The sequence below is a fragment of the Mytilus californianus genome, unplaced genomic scaffold (genome assembly GCF_021869535.1).
Source record: "Mytilus californianus isolate M0D057914Y unplaced genomic scaffold, xbMytCali1.0.p SCAF_21, whole genome shotgun sequence".
In the NCBI taxonomy this organism is placed as follows: domain Eukaryota; kingdom Metazoa; phylum Mollusca; class Bivalvia; order Mytilida; family Mytilidae; genus Mytilus; species Mytilus californianus.
Window position 1 is genome coordinate 6815447 of NW_026262670.1, and position 20479 is coordinate 6835925.

Sequence of the window (20479 nt, forward strand, 5' to 3'; positions counted from 1 at the left end):
TGTTTGTTTTAAAATATAAAAAAATGTCCCCTTAAATACTTAAATTCAGCTGGAAAAAATATAGGAGGGTTTGGATGGGTAATACAGGTATAAGAGGGTGTTGATTGGGTATACAGATATAGGAGGGTTTGGATTGGTAAAACAGATATAGGAGGGTTTGGATGGGAAATACAGATATAGGAGGATTTAAATGGGGTATACAGATATAGGAGGGTTTGGATGGGGTATACAGATATAGGAGGGTTTAAATTGGTTATACAGATATAGGAGGGTGTGGATGTGTAATACAGATATAGGAGGGTTTGAATGGAGTATACAGATATAGGAGGGTTTGGATGGGTAGAATTAATGAATAGAAAAGAATTGGGTACAAAAATATAAAAAATAGAGAAAAATATTGGGGTGTTAAAAATATAAAGAACTGTGAATAATGTGCCCACAAAATTAGAAAAGATAGTTAAAAATGAAAACCCCCAAAGTCCTCCACACCTCATGTAGACATAAGGATGCATTTACCAATCTTCAGACTGCTAAGAAAATTACAGGACCAAATGGTGACAGATGGAACTTTTATTCTGATTCTTTAAAAAAAAGAGTTAAAAGCCTATTTAAAGTCTTCACAAAATTGTGAAAAATAATCGAAATGTCGTCTCATTAGTTATATACCGGTATATATGGTTAGCATCTGTTAAGATAAAATAAATCTCCACTCAGCTGCTACTGGTCTTACTAATTGTAAGATATTATGTGTTACAGAAGCCTTCTTTGTAACAGGTGAAAGCAATATAAAGATTTGTCTGTATTTCAGGGTCTGACGCCATACGATCTAGCAGCAAAATTTAAATCTCTCCAGTATAAAGAAGTGATGGAATACTTACAGGTACATATAGTGATAGATATGGTGTTGAATTACAAATGCTTACACTTAGAATGAATCAAGTAGAAAATAAGTTACAAAATATAAAGAAATATAAAACTCAGAAATCAAATGCCGCAAAACTAAAATACTTCAGGAGAGAAATCTTAAAACATTAGTTTGGAACAATCAATTTAAATTTCTAATGCAATTATTTGTTATCACCATTTTGATTGGACAACATCATATATTTGAGGCGCTAAATCCACACTTAACAAGCTTTTAATTAAGCTTAGTTGTCATTTTTCAATTGAGGAATTTAATATTATGTGATTTCTTCAATATTCAACAAAATTAGCAGATGTCTTTTATTTCATATTCCAGAGTGAACAAGACGAGAGCAAGTTTTCTTAATTTTTGATCATTAATTGTTTTTGGTTTTTGATTTGGAGATGTACGGCGGCGGGCGGCTGCCAAACAGTGTCTGTTCATTAACATGAAAACGCTTTGAGGAAATCTTTTCAAATTAAGATATGTTGTTTCCTGTGACTAAATGAAGGTCAAGTTCAATTTTCACGATTTTAGCTTTTTTCGTTGTTGAGTTGTAGACCTTTCAGAAACAAAAGTGATTTTTACTATATGAATTTGAGTTATTTCCCTTTGAACAGAAATGGTATAATTAATAATCAATTTCTATGTCATTTGGTCTCTTGTTTATTTTGAGTTATTTCCCTTTGAACAGGAATGATTTAATTAATAATTATCTCATCAAAAATTGAATTCTTGGGGTTCTTTAATATGCTGATTCTAACAATGTACTTAGATTTGGGATATTGGACCATAATAGGTAAATGTCCAATTTCAAATTTTTCATTTCTTTGACCACATTCATTTTGTGTCATAAACCTATGCTGTGTCAAATACTCATTTTTTTATTTTGTATAGAATGCATAGAAATGGAGATAACTGTATTGTATAACTATTTTTAGCTTGGCCTACAATTAACTTTGTCCTATTTTAGCAAATATTCATTTACGTAGCTAACTACTATATCACTAGCCTTTTTACACTCAGGTTATGAGTTTTGAGTCCCTCACATGGCAGGTCCTTTGACTTCTTAAATTCACGCAAGTAATCAGTTTTCCACACTATTTGTTGTTATGCTTACAGATGTTGATTTGATATTTGGTATACAGTTTTAGGTTTACCATGACAAATTATAGAACAATTTCTGATTTTGTTCCGGTCTGAAATTTTGTGCAGAGTTATGGTCCTTTGACTTAGACAATTCAGGAAAGTAATCAGTTTTCAGCATTTTTTATACGACCGCAAAGAATTTTTGCGTTTATATAATGCTATGATGTCGGCGGTGTCGGCGGCGTCATCGTCTGAAGACACATTTGGTTTCCGACAATTACTTTAGTTTAAGTGAATGTCTCTCTATGATTTTTACCAGAAGGTTCAATACCACAAAAGGAAGGTTGGGAATGATTTTGGGGGTTATGGTACCAACAGTTTCAGAATTAGGGCCCAAAAAGGGGCCAAAAACAAGCATTTTTGTAGTTTCCGGACAATAACTTGTGTTTTAGTGTATGGATCTCTCTAAAATTGTACTACAAGGTTCCATACGACAAAGGAAAGGCTGGGAAGGAGTTAGTTTGGGGGGATTTTTTTTTCAATTTTTTTGGGGGTTCATATTTTTTTCTTCAAAATTATTGAAATTTCAAATTTTTTGAAAAGCTTCAAGAAGAAATCTTCAATTGCACAATATTGCAAAATAGCACAGTATTGGGCAATATCACAGTATTGCGCAACAGCACAGTATTGTGCAATAGCACAGTATTGAGCAATATCACAGTATTGTGCAATAGCAAGAAATCTTCAATTGCACAGTATTTGGGCAAAATCACAGTATTGCGCACACAGTATTGCGCAATAGCAAGAAATCTTCAATTGCACAGTATTGCAGAATAGCAGGAAATCTTCAATTGAAAATAAAGACAAATCTTTTTACCAATTTCAATGGGATTAATTTTAAAGTCTTTAATTTTTTGGTTCTAACCTTGTATTACTATTTTGGATATTGAGCCCCATTTTTAAATTGGTCTACATTGAGGTCAAAAGGGTCCAAAATTAAACTTTGTTTGATTTCATCCAAATTTGTATTATTGCTGTTCTTTAATATGCAGACTAACCGTGCATTTAGATTTTTAATTTTTGGGCCAGCCGTCTTCAAATTGGTCCATATTAAGGTCCAAAGGGTCCCAAAGTAAACTTTAGTTTTAATTTCAAAATAGAAATGAATTCTAGGGGTTCTTTGATTTGCTGAATTTAAGCGTGTATTAGGATTTTTGATTTTGGGCACAGTATTCAAGTTGGTTAAAATTGAATTATTATATATGCCCAATCAAACAGTGTTTTAGATTTTAGATTTTGGGCATGTTTTCAAAGTTGGTCCAAATTGTGTTCCAAATGCTCTTTGGTTTGCCCAATCTTACAATATATTATCCCATTTGAATTACCTCCCTTGCACTGCTTTCAAATTATGTATAAAGTAATGGTTAATGAACAATTAAGACAATTTAAAAGCAGTTTAAGGGAGGTAATCCAAATACAACGTTTTTATAAAGGAAGACCAGTAAAAATATCTTCAAATGTTGCATCTTTTTTTTTTTTTTTACAAAAAAATCCAACATATGAAAGATTTGACACCATATTTTAAATTCTATTATAAAATAGATTAAGTTAGCGCTATGGTAAATTTAAATGGGTAATTATGGTTGCAAACTCCATTGGAAATTTGAATTGAGATTATGACCATATATGGAGGGAAAGAATTTTTTTTTTTTTGAGGGGGGGGGGGGGGGGGGGGCTGGTTAATACACAACAGCATAGTGTATTGCACAAAAGCAAAAAAAAAGGGGGGGATAAATTTTTAATTTTTTTATTGGGGGGGGGGGGGGGGGGGCAATTCGCAACAGCAAAGTGTATTGCACAAAAGCAAAAAATTGAATATAAATTCAAATCATGTAACCGATTCTATGTTCTTTGACTACAGTTATTCTGTGTCAGATACGTTTTATGTTTCAAATATTTAATTACAATCAAAATTCAGACCTGTATCAAGCGCGAATATTGCGACCATTTTTGCCCCAACTATTCAGGGTTGGATCTCTGTGGTTGTATCCAGCTGCGCTCGGCGAAGCAATTTATTTTGCGTTCGTATAATGTAATGATGTTGGCCTCTGCGTCATCGTCCGAAGACACATTTGGTTTCCAGACAATAACAGGGACTGCGCTGGGCTTCTCTAATGTCGCAAATTGCAATTTTTTTTTTTATCCGGCGACAAAATATGGCTGCTGTCGATTTTTCTGGCGTCAACATTTCCCTATGTCAAAATGTTTCATTTCTTGACTGTAACGATAATATTACCGATCTTCATTTACATTGGTAAAAGAAAAAAAAAATTAATTTTAAGAAATTTTACCTGGCGACAAGTTTATGGCTTTGTTTATGACCCCAAGCTAAGCAATGGTTACAACAGGTGTTATAATTAGTTGTTACAGGTAATCCGTTTATCAGATGGGTCATTAATGATCATCAACATTAATTCATTCAAATAGAATTGGTCAGTCAGCATTTGTCATTTCATTTGAAGAAATTTTCATACGGCAACACAATTTGCAACGTTTACCATAGTTTCCTTAAGAAAACGTAATTGACAGAAAGATGAAAACCACAATAACTTGTTAAAACACATCATTTTACTTGTATTCCATAAAAAATGGTAAATTCAGACGTGATTTGTCTTTGCCTGCTCTCAATTTTGATACGAAAATAACAAAACTGGATGCCATTGTTGATTGTATTTACTTCTACTGAGTACTGTGTATAATCCTCCGAAGAAGGAGCACACCTGAATAAAGAAAGATAACTCAATTTGATTTTTTCCTAGTATTGAGATACCTACTAAAGATATGTCTACATACTTCTGACTTTAGAATTTATAGGTTTAGGTCTTTTGAGTTATGGGAAAAGTTAAGAGGGTCTTGGTAGCAGGATGGGTACGGTGCTTGGGTCATCATGTTCTGTATTCTTTATTTTTTATACAAATTTTTTGACTATTCTATCTAAACACCCATTATTCTCTTTTCTTCATTTAATTGCACATTTTCTCTATTCTGTAACATATACAGACCATAAGCTAATTATAAGGACAGGAACATTGATCAATAGAGTCATTATATATGCATCCCATTAGTCACTGTTTGGAGACATAAACATTCAAAATAAAAACATACATTTGTGGAAAATCAGCTGCTTTGTTTTAATCTTTATTGTTATAATTTTATACAACCGCAAAAAAATTTTGCGGTCCTATATTGGTATGACGTTGGCATATTCGTCGTTGTCCAAGACACATTGGTTTTTGCACAATAACTTTAGTTTAAGTGATTAGATCTCTATGAAATTTTACCATAAGGTTCAATACCACAAAAGGAAGGTTGGGATTGATTTTGGGGGTTATGGTACCAACAGTTAAGGAACTAGGGGCCAAAAAGGGGCCAAAAATAAACATTTTTGTAACTTCAAGACCATAACTTGTGTGTTAGTGTATGGATCTCTCTGACATTGTACCACAAGGTTCCATATCACAAAGGGAATGCTGGGATTGATTTTGGTAATTGCCTCAAAATTTGAGGAATAAGGGGCCAAAAAAGGGGCAAAAAACAAGCATTTTTCTAGTTTCATGACAATAACTTGTGTGTAAGTATATGAATCTTTCTGAAATTGTACTACAACGTTCCATATCACAAAGGGAAAGCTGGAATTGAGTTTGGGGGTAATTGCCCAAAACGTTTAGGAATAAGGGGCCAAAAAGGGGCCAAAATAAGCATTTTTCTAGTTTCCAGACAATAACTTGTGTTCAAGTGTATGGATCTCTCTCAAATTTTACTGCAAGGTATCATACCACAAAGGGAAGGCTGGGATTGATTTTGGGGGTAATTGCCTCAAAATTTTAGGAATAAGGGGAAAAAAGGGGGAAAAAAACAAGCATTTTTCTAGTTGCAGGACTATAACTTGTGTGTAGGTGTATGGATCTTTATGAAATTGTACTACAAGGTTCCATCACAAAGGGAAAGCTGGGTTTGAGTTTGGGGGTAATTGCCCAAAACGTTTAGGAATTCGGGGCCAAAAAGGGGCCTACATTAAGGTCCAAAGGGTCCAAAATTAAACTTAGTTTGATTTTAACAAAAATTGAATTCTTGGGGTTCTTATATATGCTAAATCTAAACATGTATTTAGATTTTTGATTATGGGCCCAATTTTCAAGTTGGTCCAAATTTGGGTCCAAAATTAAACTTTGTTTGATTTCAACAAAAATCGAATATATGAGGTTCTTTGATATGCTGAATCTAACCATGTATTTAGATTATTGATTTTTGGGCCCCGTTATCAAATTGGTCCACATTGAGGTCAAAAGGGTCCAAAATTAAACTTTGTTTGATTTCATCAAAAATTGAATTCTTTGGATTCTTTGATATGCTGAATCTAACCATGTATTTAGATTTTGGATATTGGACCATAATAGGTAGTTTAAATTTTTTAAGTTCTTAGACCACATTCATTCTTTGTCAGAAACCTATGCTGTGTCAAATATTTAATCACAATCCAAATTCAGAGCTGTATCAAGCTTGAATGTTGTGTCCATACTTGCCCCAACTGTTCAGGGTTCGACCACTGCAGTCGTATCAAGCTGCGCCCAGCGGAGCATTTTATTATTCATATACTTTTGAAATACTGACAAAGAAAATAAAATTACACATGTTGTTTTTTTTGTGTATATAAACCCTATGCGATTACTACCTTAGTCCATCATATTGAATGATGTACAGAGCATTAGAAATTTAAATTGAACATGGTTTCAATTTTGGTAGAGGAAATCAAGACTCGAGCTGGCTCTAAAGTTGGCTCCAAGTTTTCAAAACTGGTGACAAAATATAGCAATTAGCAATTTTTCTGGCTCCTACTTTTTAGCTCACCTGGCCCAAAGGGCCAAGTGAGCTTTTCTCATGACTTGTCGTCCGTCGTCGGCTTTAACTTTTTACATTTTGAACTTCTTCTAGAGAACCACTGAATGGAATGAGACCAAACATGGCATGAATGTTCCTTATGAGGTGCTGACCAAGTGTTGTTACTTTGTAGCGGATCCATCATCCAAGATGGCCGCCAGCGGGGGACTTAGTTTAACATAGGACCCTATGGGAAATACATACAAATGTCTTCTTTTAGAGAACCACTGAATGGAATGAAACCAAACATGACATGAATGTTTCTTATGAGGTGCTGACCGAGTGTTGTTACTTTGAAGCCGATCCATAATCCAAGATGGCCGCCAGCGGGGGACTTAGTTTAACATAGGACCCTATGGGAAATACATACAAATGTCTTCTTTTAGAGAACCACTGAATGGAATGAAACCAAACATAGTATGAATGTTCCTTATGAGGTGCTGACCGAGTGTTGTTACTTTGAAGCCGATCCGTAATCCAAGATGGCCGCCAGCGGGGGACTTAGTTTAACATGGGACCCTATGGGAAATACATACAAATGTCTTCTTTTAGAGAACCACTGAATGGAATGAAATCAAACATGACATGAATGTTCCTTATGAGGTGCTGACCAAGTGTTGTTACTTTGAAGCCGATCCATAATCCAAGATGGCTGCCAGCGGGGGACTTAGTTTAACATGGGGACCCTATGGGAAATACATACAAATGTCTTCTTTTAGAGAACCACTGAATGGAATGAAACCAAACATGGCATGAATGTTCCTTATGAGGCGCTGACCAATTGTTGTTACTTTGAAGCCGATCCATAATCCAAGATGGCCGCCAGCGGGGGACTTAGTTTAACATGGGACCCTATGGGAAATACATACAAATGTCTTCTTTTAGAGAACCACTGAATGGAATGAAACCAAACATGACATGAATGTTTCTTATGAGGTGCTAACCAAGTGTTGTTACTTTGAAGCGGATCCATAATCCAAGATGGCCGCCTGCGGGGGACTTAGTTTAACATAGGACCCTATGGGAAATACATACAAATGTCTTCTTTTAGAGAACCACTGAATGAAATGAAACCAAACATGACATGAATGTTCCTTATGAGGTGCTGACCAAGTGTTGTTACTTTGAAGCCGATCCATAATCCAAGATGGCTGCCAGCGGGGGACTTAGTTTAACATGGGGACCCTATGGGAAATACATACAAATGTCTTCTTTTAGAGAACCACTGAATGGAATGAAACCAAACATGGCATGAATGTTCCTTATGAGGCGCTGACCAATTGTTGTTACTTTGAAGCCGATCCATAATCCAAGATGGCTGCCAGCGGGGGACTTAGTTTAACATGGGGACCTATGGGAAATACATACAAATGTCTTCTTTTAGAGAACCACTGAATGGAATGAAACCAAACATGGCATGAATGTTCCTTATGAGGCGCTGACCAATTGTTGTTACTTTGAAGCCGATCCATAATCCAAGATGGCCGCCAGCGGGGGACTTAGTTTAACATGGGACCCTATGGGAAATACATACAAATGTCTTCTTTTAGAGAACCACTGAATGGAATGAAACCAAACATGACATGAATGTTTCTTATGAGGTGCTAACCAAGTGTTGTTACTTTGAAGCGGATCCATAATCCAAGATGGCCGCCTGCGGGGGACTTAGTTTAACATAGGACCCTATGGGAAATACATACAAATGTCTTCTTTTAGAGAACCACTGAATGAAATGAAACCAAACATGGTATGAATGTTCCTTATGAGGTGCTGACCAAGCGTTGTTACTTTGAAGCCGATCCATCATCTAAGAAGGCAGCCATCGGGGGACTTATTTTAACATAGGACCCTATGGGAAATACATACAAATGTCTTCTTTTAGAGAACCACTGAATGGAATGAAACCAAACATGGTATGAATGTTCCTTATGAGGTGCTGACCAAGTGTTGTTACTTTGAAGCTGATCCATCATCCAAGATGGCTGCCTGCGGGGGGACTTAGTTTAACATAGGACCCTAAGGAAAATACATACAAATGTCTTCTTTTAGAGAACCACTGTATGGAATGAAACCAAACATGGCATGAATGTTCCTTATGAGGTGCTGACCAAGTGTTGTTACTTTGAAGCCGATTCATCATCCAAGATGGCCGCCTGTGGGGGACTTAGTTTAACATAGGACCCTATGCAAAATATTTACAAATGTTTTCTTTTAGAGAACCACTGAATGGAATGAAACCAAACATGGCATGAATGTTCCTTATGAAGGGCTGACCAAGTGTTGTTACTTTGAAGCCGATCCATCATCCAAGATGGCCACCAGCTGGGGACAGTGTTTAACAAAGGACCCTACGGACAATACATACAAATGTCTTCTTTTACAGAACCACTGAATGGATTGAAACCAATCATGGCATGAATATTCCTTATAAGGTGCTGACTAAGTGTTGTTACTTTGAAGCTGATCCTTCATCCATGATGGCTGCCAACGGGGGGACTTCCTTTAACATAAGACCATATTGGAAATACATACAAATGCTTCTTCTAGAGGTGCACTAAATGGAATGAAACCAAACATGGCATAAACATGATAAATGTTTCTTATGAGGTGCTGATGAAGTGTTGCTACTTTGTTGCTGATTTACTGTTCAAGATGGCCACCAGGATTTTTTATTAACTTACAGGGCCAATATTAAACCAAATTTGGCCTCACTCATTATTAGGGTATCTGTTATGATTTTAATCTATTTTAACATGATTTCCAAAACCAAAGTAGAATCAGGTGAGCGACACAGGCTCTTGAGAGCCTCTAGTTTGGAGCCAGAGCAGCCCCTGAATAACTTTAGTTTAAGTGAATGGCTCTCTATGAAATTTTAACAGAAGGTTCAATACCACAAAAAGGAAGGTTGGGATTGATTTTGGGAGTTATGGTACCAACAGTTTAAGAATTAGGGGCCAAAAACAAGCATTTTTGTAGTTTCCAGACAATAACTTGTGTGTAAGTGTATGGATCTCTCTGAAATTGTACCACAAGGTTCCATATCACAAAGGGAAGGCTGGGATTGAGTTTGTGGGTATTTGCCCCAAACGTTCAGGAATTAGTTGCAAAAAAGGGGCCAAAAACAAGTATTTTTCTAGTTTCCAGACAATAACTTGTGTTTAAGTGTATGGATCTCTCTAAAATTGTACTACAAGGTTCCATACCAGAAAGGGAAGGCTGGGATTGAGTTTGGGGGTTATTACTCCAAAGGGGGGGGGGGGGGGGGTCAAAAAGTTTGGGGGGGATTTTTTTGGGGGTTCATATTTTTTTCTTCAAAATTTTTGAAATTTCAAATTTGTTGAAAAGTTTCAAGAAGAAATCTTCAATTGCACAGTATTGCGCTAAAGCACAGTATTGCGCAACAGCACAGTATTACGCAATAGCAAAAAATCTTCAATTTCCCAGTATTGCACAATAGCACAGTATTAACAATAGCACAGTATTTGGGTAATAGCAAAAATTCTTTAATTGCACAGTATTGCGCAATAGCAAGAAATCTTCAATTGCGCAGTATTGGGTAATAGTCAGTATTGCGCAATAGCAAGAAATCTTCAATTGAAAAAAGGGACCTCGTTGGCCGAGTCTTCTAAGTAGTTACTACTGTAATCACTAGCCAGTCAACACTGAGGTTGTGAGTTCGAACCCCGATCGTGCGGGTGCACTCAACTCCAATCTTAATTGACTAGGATTGTCAGTTTTCCTATCGAAGGTTGTGGTTTTCTCCGGGTACTCCAGCTTCCTCCACCAATAAAAACTGGCCGCCACAAAATAGCCCAAAAGCGGTGCTTAAAAGTGGCATTAAAACACCAAAAATCATTCAAATCAATCAATCAAATGAAAATAAAGACAAATCTTTTAACCAATTTCAGTGGGATTAATTTAAAGTCTTTAATTTTTGGGGGTTCTAACCTTGTATTACTATTTTGATATTGAGCCCCATTTTTAAATTGGTCTACATTGAGGTCAAAAGGGTCCAAAATTAAACTTAGTTTGATTTCATCAAAAACTGAATTATTGTGGCTGTATGATATGCTGAATCATATTGTGCATTTAGATTTTGTATTTTAGGCCCTGTTTTCAAATTAGTCCATATTAAGGTTTGAAGGGTCCAAAATTAAACTGTGTTTGATTTCAACTAAAATTCTATTTTTGGTGTTTTTTTATATGCTGAATTTAACCATGTTGTTAAATTTTGGATATCAGACCATTCTAGGTAAATTAAATGTCCCATTTCGAATTTTTAAGATCTTTATCCACATTTATTTTGTGTCAGAAACCTATGTTATGTCAAAAATTTGATCACAATCCAAATTCAGACAGTATAAAGCTTGAATATTGTGTCCAAACTTGCCCCAACTGTTCAGGGTTTGTTCTCCGCGGTCGTATCAGGCTGTGCTCAGCATAGCATTTTATTTTATCTTGCTTTAAGATATTGATTTGATATTTGGTATTTAGCTGTACCATGACAGGTAACAGATCAAGTTCGGAGTTAATTCTGGTCTGATGATTTTGTGCAGAGTTTTGGTCCTTTGACTTCACACAAATAATCAGTTTTTCAAAAAAAAAATGTATTATGCTTGAAGATATTGATTTGATATTTGGTATATAGTTTAACCATGACTTGTTATAGATTAAGATCAAATTTTTTTTCGGTTCGGATGATTTTTGTCGAGCCTTCGACTTTAGTCGAAAAAGCGAGACATATCGATCCTACATTCCGTCGGCGTTGTCGTCGGCGGCGTCCACAAATATTCACTCTGTGGTTAAAGTTTTTGAAATTTTAATAACTTTCTTAAACTATCTTGGATTTCTACCAAACTTGGACAGAAGCTTGTTTATGATCATAAGATAGTATCCAGAAGTAAATTTTGTAAAAATAAAATTCCATTTTTTTCCGTATTTTACTTATAAATGGACTTAGTTTTTCTGCCGGGAAATATTACATTCACTCTGTGGTTAAAGTTTTTAAAATTTTAATAACTTTCTTATACTATTTTGGATTTGTACCAAACTTGGACAGAAGCTTGTTTATGATCAAAAGCTAGTATCTAGAAGGAAATTTTGTAAAATAATAAATCCATTTTTTCCGTATTTTACTTTTAAATGGACTTAGATTTTCTGTCAGGAAACAACACATTCACTCTGTGGTTAAAGTTTTTAAAATTTTAATAACTTTCTTATACTATTTTGGATTTGTACCAAACTTTAACAGAAGCTTGTTTATGATCAAATGCTAGTATCTAGAAGGAAATTTTGTTTTCTTCCAGTTAACATTACATTCAGTCTGCAGTTAAAGTTTTTAAACATTTATTAGATTCATAAACTATCCTGGATTTTTACCAAACTTGGACAGAAGCTTCTTACAATCAAAAGATAGTATCAAGAGGAATATTTTTATTGATTTACTTCCTCATTTTTGTTGAGCCTGAGATTAACAGAAAAAATAGGCGAGACACTGGGTTCCCCGGAACCCTAACGAATTTTTTTACCGAGTCAAACCAAATAATCTTATAACATTGCATCCAACAGTGAGCTTGTGAGTTGCTTTTAACTTACATCTTAATTGACATGTCGAAGTTTTATGGTTTCCTCAGGGCACTCAGGCATGCTCCAGTCCAATAAAAAATGACCACCACAGTATAACCAATAGTGCTCTGAAAGTGGTGTTAAACACCAACAAGCAATCAATCCTTACCACCTCGATATAGACTATAGTACTGAAAGTGGTGTTAAACATCAACAAGCAATCAATCCTTACCACCTCGATATAGACAATAGTACTGAAAGTGGTGTTAAACACCAACAATCAATCCTTACCACCACGATATAGACAATAGTACTGAAAGTGGTGTTAAACACCAACAAGCAATCAATCCTTACCACCTCGATATAGACAATAGTACTGAAAGTGGTGTTAAACATCAACAAGCAATCAATCCTTACCACCTCGATATAGACAATAGTACTGAAAGTGGTGTTAAACACCAACAATCAATCAATCCTTACCACCTCGATATAGACAATAGTACTGAAAGTGGTGTTAAACACCAACAATCAATCCTTACCACCTAGATATAGACAATAGTACTGAAAGTGGTGTTAAACACCAACAATCAATCAATCAATCCTTACCACCAAGATATAGACAATAGTACTGAAAGTGGTGTGAAACACCAACAATCAATCCTTACCACCACGATATAGACAATAGTACTGAAAGTGGTGTTAAACACCAACAAGCAATCAATCCTTACCACCTAGATATAGACAATAGTACTGAAAGTGGTGTTAAACACCAACAATCAATCCTTTCCACCACGATATAGACAATAGTACTGAAAGTGGTGTTAAACACCAACAATCAATCCTTACCACCTAGATATAGACAATAGTACTGAAAGTGGTGTTAAACACCAACAATCAATCAATCAATCCTTACCACCTCGATATAGACAATAGTACTGAAAGTGGTGTTAAACACCAACAATCAATCCTTACCACCAAGATATAGACAATAGTACTGAAAGTGGTGTTAAACATCAACAAGCAATCAATCCTTACCACCTCGATATAGACAATAGTACTGAAAGTGGTGTTAAACACCAACAATCAATCCTTACCACCACGATATAGACAATAGTACTGAAAGTGGTGTTAAACACCAACAAGCAATCAATCCTTACCACCTCGATATAGACAATAGTACTGAAAGTGGTGTTAAACATCAACAAGCAATCAATCCTTACCACCTCGATATAGACAATAGTACTGAAAGTGGTGTTAAACACCAACAATCAATCAATCCTTACCACCTCGATATAGACAATAGTACTGAAAGTGGTGTTAAACACCAACAATCAATCCTTACCACCTAGATAGACAATAGTACTGAAAGTGGTGTTAAACACCAACAATCAATCAATCAATCCTTACCACCAAGATATAGACAATAGTACTGAAAGTGGTGTGAAACACCAACAATCAATCCTTACCACCACGATATAGACAATAGTACTGAAAGTGGTGTTAAACACCAACAAGCAATCAATCCTTACCACCTAGATATAGACAATAGTACTGAAAGTGGTGTTAAACACCAACAATCAATCCTTTCCACCACGATATAGACAATAGTACTGAAAGTGGTGTTAAACACCAACAATCAATCAATCAATCCTTACCACCTCGATATAGACAATAGTACTGAAAGTGGTGTTAAACACCAACAATCAATCCTTACCACCAAGATATAGACAATAGTACTGAAAGTGGTGTTAAACATCAACAAGCAATCAATCCTTACCACCTCGATATAGACAATAGTACTGAAAGTGGTGTTAAACACCAACAAGCAATCAATCTTTACCACCACGATATAGACAATAGTACTGAAAGTGGTGTTAAACACCAACAATCAATCAATCCTTACCACCTCGATATAGACAATAGTACTAAAAGTGGTGTTAAACACCAACAAGCAATCAATCCTTACCACCTCAATATAGACAATAGTACTGAAAGTGGTGTTAAACACCAACAAGCAATCAATCCTCACCACCAAGATATAGACAATAGTACTGAAAGTGGTGTTAAACACCAACAATCAATCCTTTCCACCACGATATAGACAATAGTACTGAAAGTGGTGTTAAACACCAACAATCAATCCTTACCACCTAGATATAGACAATAGTACTGAAAGTGGTGTTAAACACCAACAATCAATCAATCAATCCTTACCACCAAGATATAGACAATAGTACTGAAAGTGGTGTTAAACACCAACAATCAATCCTTACCACCTAGATATAGACAATAGTACTGAAAGTGGTGTTAAACACCAACAATCAATCAATCAATCCTTACCACCAAGATATAGACAATAGTACTGAAAGTGGTGTTAAACACCAACAATCAATCCTTACCACCACGATATAGACAATAGTACTGAAAGTGGTGTTAAACACCAACAATCAATCCTTACCACCATGATATAGACAATAGTACTGAAAGTGGTGTTAAACACCAACAATCAATCAATCTCTCTTTACCACCACGATATAGACAATAGTACTGAAAGTGGTGCTAAACATCAACAATCAATCCTTACCACCTAGATATAGACAATAGTACTGAAAGTGGTGTTAAACACCAACAATCAATCCTTACCACCAAGATATAGACAATAGTACTGAAAGTGGTGTTAAACACCAACAATCAATCAATCCTTACCACCTCGATATAGACAATAGTACTGAAAGTGGTGTTAAACACCAACAATCAATCCTTACCACCAAAATATAGACAATAGTACTGAAAGTGGTGCTAAAGACCAACAATCAATCCTTACCACCAAGATATAGACAATAGTACTGAAAGTGGTGCTAAAGACCAACAATCAATCAATCCTTACCACCACAATATAGACAATAGTACTGAAAGTGGTGTTAAACATCAACAAACAATCAATCCTTACCACCATGATATAGACAATAGAACTGAAAGTGGTGTTAACCACCATCAATCAATCAATCCATCCTTACCACCAAGATAAAGACATTAGTACTGAAAGTGGTGTTAAACACCAACAATCAATCCTTACCACCTCGATATAGACAATAGTACTGAAAGTGGTGTTAAACACCAACAATCAATCCATACCGGCAAGATCATACTTGCCAACCTCTGACAATGAGAAATCATGTCATGACATGACATGACATGTCAAAAAGCGTGTGAAAACGCGCGATGAAGATGCAGACTCTTTTTATATGAACAATGTTCCTAATTTCACATTATCATGATTATACAAATTTGTTAATATATAATAAAAACAATATTCTAGAGTAAACATTTATTTTATTTAACAGTGGTCTGTAGTGCTGCTTTTAAAGCAACACACTAGGCTTAGGCACATATTCAAAACAACTGCCAGTTTGATTACATTTACTTGATAACAAGGCACACAATATATCATTGTCGAGTTCTGATCAGAATTCAGTGTAGATTTCTTTATAATTGAAAATGTTCTCTCACAGTCAGAATTGATATTTGGCTGAACTTAAATAGCTTGATCAAGCTTTGAATGAGTGTCATAACGTTTTTTTGTCATCTAAAATGTCATCTATTATCTTTGTCATTGCTCCCAACGAACTATATATGTTGCTATTGTCTCTGAGGCTATTGTCTGGTCAAAACTGGGTAGTTCATCAGAAGACAGCTGGTACTATGAGAACTGATCCAACAGTTCCATGACATTTCCATCCCCTTTGACCTGTGGGAATCTGTTGGCTAGATTTGAAACTGAAAAAGAAAAGTATTTTGTTATTTGATTACCATTAAGCACGTTAAATGCTTAATCAAATCGCTACATGTATTGTTATGATTGCAACATAGGGTGCACAATGCGTTACTCGTCTCTCGATAATTTAAACATGAACTCCCAAATATAATTTGTAAATCTTGAAATTTATCTTGGTACGTACACATCGTGTTCGATTAGCAATCGGCTCTTTAGACGACGGCACAGGTCCTATAAGCTAGCTATTTCTATCGACATTTCCCCTAAGTGAATTTGAAAGAAAGAAAGTCACAAAATCGTAAAAACTAATCACAAACTACTTACCTTAAGGGCTTTTGCTGTTCGTCCATAAAGAAAAATAAACAATGGCGACGATACAATTACTTTGAAATTTTCTGTAATTTTTGTCTAATAATGAAAAAACCCGAGAACCGCGATATCACTAACGACCAAAAAATCAAAACAACGAAAAAGCGTGTAATTGCGTGTAAAGTGGCGAAACGCGTGTGCACGCCATGTGACAAAATCCTCCATGTAAACCGTTGAAAAAGCGTGTATTACACACGAATATCATGTCATTTGGCAACTATGGGCAAGATATAGACAATAGTACTGAAAGTGGTGTTAAACACCAACAATTAATCCTTACCACCACGATATAGACAATAGTACTGAAACTGGTGTTAAACACCAACAATCAATCCATCCTTACCACCACGATATAGACAATAGTACTGAAAGTGGTGTTAAACACCAACAATCAATCCTTACCACCACGATATAGACAATAGTACTGAAAGTGGTGTTAAACACCAACAATCCATCCTTACCACCAAGATATAGACAACAGTACTGGAAGTGGTCTTAAACACCAACAATTAATCCATCCTTACCACCTCAGGTTTCCTCAGGGCACTCAGGCATGCTCCAGTCCAATAAAAACTGACCACTACAGTATAGCCAATAGTGCTCTGAAAGTGGTGTTAAACACCAACAAGCAATCAATCCTTACCACCTCGATATAGACTATAGTACTGAAAGTGGTGTTAAACATCAACAAGCAATCAATCCTTACCACCTCGATATAGACAATAGTACTGAAAGTGGTGTTAAACACCAACAATCAATCAATCCTTACCACCTCGATATAGACAATAGTACTGAAAGTGGTGTTAAACACCAACAATCAATCAATCCTTACCACCTCGATATAGACAATAGTACTTAAAGTGGTGTTAAACACCAACAATCAATCAATCAATCCTTACCACCAAGATATAGACAATAGTACTGAAAGTGGTGTTAAACACCAACAATCAATCCTTACCACCACGATATAGACAATAGTACTGAAAGTGGTGTTAAACACCAACAATCAATCAATCCTTACCACCTCGATATAGACAATAGTACTGAAAGTGGTGTTAAACACCAACAATCAATCCTTACCACCATGATATAGACAATAGTACTGAAAGTGGTGTTAAACACCAACAATCAATCAATCTCTCCTTACCACCACGATATAGACAATAGTACTGAAAGTGGTGTTAAACACCAACAATCAATCAATCCTTACCACCTCGATATAGACAATAGTACTGAAAGTGGTGTTAAACACCAACAATCAATCCTTACCACCATGATATAGACAATAGTACTGAAAGTGGTGTTAAACACCAACAATCAATCAATCTCTCCTTACCACCACGATATAGACAATAGTACTGAAAGTGGTGTTAAACACCAACAATCAATCAATCCTTACCACCTCGATATAGACAATAGTACTGAAAGTGGTGTTAAACACCAACAATCAATCCTTACCACCATGATATAGACAATAGTACTGAAAGTGGTGTTAAACACCAACAATCAATCAATCTCTCCTTACCACCACGATATAGACAATAGTACTGAAAGTGGTGTTAAACACCAACAATCAATCAATCCTTACCACCTCGATATAGACAATAGTACTGAAAGTGGTGTTAAACACCAACAATCAATCCTTACCACCATGATAGAGACAATAGTACTGAAAGTGGTGTTAAACACCAACAATCAATCAATCTTTCCTTACCACCACGATATAGACAATAGTACTGAAAGTGGTGTTAAACATCAACAATCAATCAATCCTTACCACCACGATATAGACAATAGTACTGAAAGTGGTGCTAAACACCAACAATCAATCAATCCTCACCACCTCGATATAGACAATGGTACTGAAAGTGGTGCTAAACATCAACAATCAATCAATCCTTACCACCAAGATATAGACAATAGTACTGAAAGTGGTGCTAAACACCAACAATCAATCAATCCTCACCACCTCGATATAGACAATGGTACTGAAAGTGGTGTTAAACACCAACAATCAATCAATCAATCCTTACCACCAAGATATAGACAATAGTACTGAAAGTGGTGTTAAACACCAACAAACAATCCTTACCACCTAGATATAGACAATAGTACTGAAAGTTGTGTTAAACACCAACAATCAATCAATCAATCCTTACCACCAAGATATAGACAATAGTACTGAAAGTGGTGTTAAACACCAACAATCAATCAATCAATCCTTACCACCAAGATATAGACAATAGTACTGAAAGTGGTGTTAAACACCAACAATCAATCCTTACCACCAAGATATAGACAATAGTACTGAAAGTTGTGTTAAACACCAACAATTAATCCTTACCACCACGATATAGACAATAGTACTGAAAGTGGTGTTAAACACCAACAATCAATCAATCAATCCTTACCACCAAGATATAGACAATAGTACTGAAAGTGGTGTTAAACATCAACAATCAATCCTTACCACCACGATATAGACAATAGTACTGAAAGTGGTGTTAAACACCGACAATCAATCAACCCTTACCACCAAGATATAGACAATAGTACTGAAAGTGGTGTTAAACAGCAACAATCAATCAATTCTTACCACCTCGATATAGACAATAGTACTGAAAGTGGTGTTAAACACCAACAATCAATCAACCCTTACCACCAAGATATAGACAATAGAACTGAAAGTGGTGTTAAACACCAACAATCAATCAATCCTTACCACCACGATATAGACAATAGTACTGAAAGTGGTGTTAAGCACCAACAATCAATCAATCCTTACCACCACGATATAGACAATAGTACTGAAAGTGGTGTTAAACACCCAACAATCAATCAATCCTTACCACCATGATATAGACAATAGTACTGAAAGTGGTGTTAAACATCCAACAATCAATCCTTACCACCACGATATAGACAATAGTACTGAAAGTGGTGTTAAACATCCAACAATTAATCCTTACCACCACGATATAGACAATAGTACTGAAAGTGGTGTTAAACACCAACAAGCAATCAATCCTTACCACCACGATATAGACAATAGTACTGAAAGTGGTGTTAAACATCAACAATCAATCAATCCTTACCACCATGATATAGACAATAGTACTGAAAGTGGTGCTAAACATCAACAATCAATCAATCCTTACCACCAAGATATAGACAATAGTACTGAAAGTGGTGTTAAACACCAACAATCAATCAATCCTTACCACCACGATATAGACAATAGTACTGAAAGTGGTGTTAAACACCAACAATCAATCCTTACCACCACGATATAGACAATAGTACTGAAAGTGGTGTTAAACATCAACAATCAATCTCTCCTTACCACCATGATATAGACAATAGTACTGAAAGTGGTGTTAAACACCAACAATCAATCCTTACCACCATGATATAGACAATAGTACTGAAAGTGGTGTTAAACATCAACAATCAATCAACCCTTACCACCAAGATATAGACAATAGAACTGAAAGTGGTGTTTAACATCAACAATCAACAAATCCTTACCACCTCGATATAGACAATAGTACTGAAAGTGGTGTTAAACACCAACAATCAATCAATCCTTACCACATCGATATAGACAATAGTACTGAAAGTGGTGTTAAACACCAACAATCAATCAATCCTTACCACCATGATATAGACAATAGTACTGAAAGTGGTGTTAAACACCAACAATCAATCCATCAATCCTTACCACCACGATATAGACAATAGTACTGAAAGTGGTGTTAAACATCAACAATCAATTCTTACCACCTCGATATAGATAATAGTACTGAAAGTGGTGTTAAACACCAACACTCAATCAATCC

At 35.7% G+C, this 20479-nt stretch overlaps 1 protein-coding gene across 4 annotated transcripts in view; it reads left to right on the forward strand.

Annotated features, from left to right (window-relative positions):
- Nucleotides 1-810: 810 nt before the first annotated feature.
- The window catches only part of LOC127731865 (uncharacterized), a 136671-nt gene continuing 117002 nt past the window's right edge, over nt 811-20479 (forward strand). For all 4 annotated transcript variants that reach the window (XR_007995855.1, XR_007995856.1, XR_007995857.1 and 1 more), the window contains exon 1: nt 811-880. Coding sequence is in view for 1 of the 4 variants with exons in the window: in XM_052240731.1 (XP_052096691.1) it covers nt 866-880 (15 nt within the window). In the remaining 3 variants the exon portion in view is untranslated. The remainder of the gene's footprint in view (nt 881-20479) is intronic.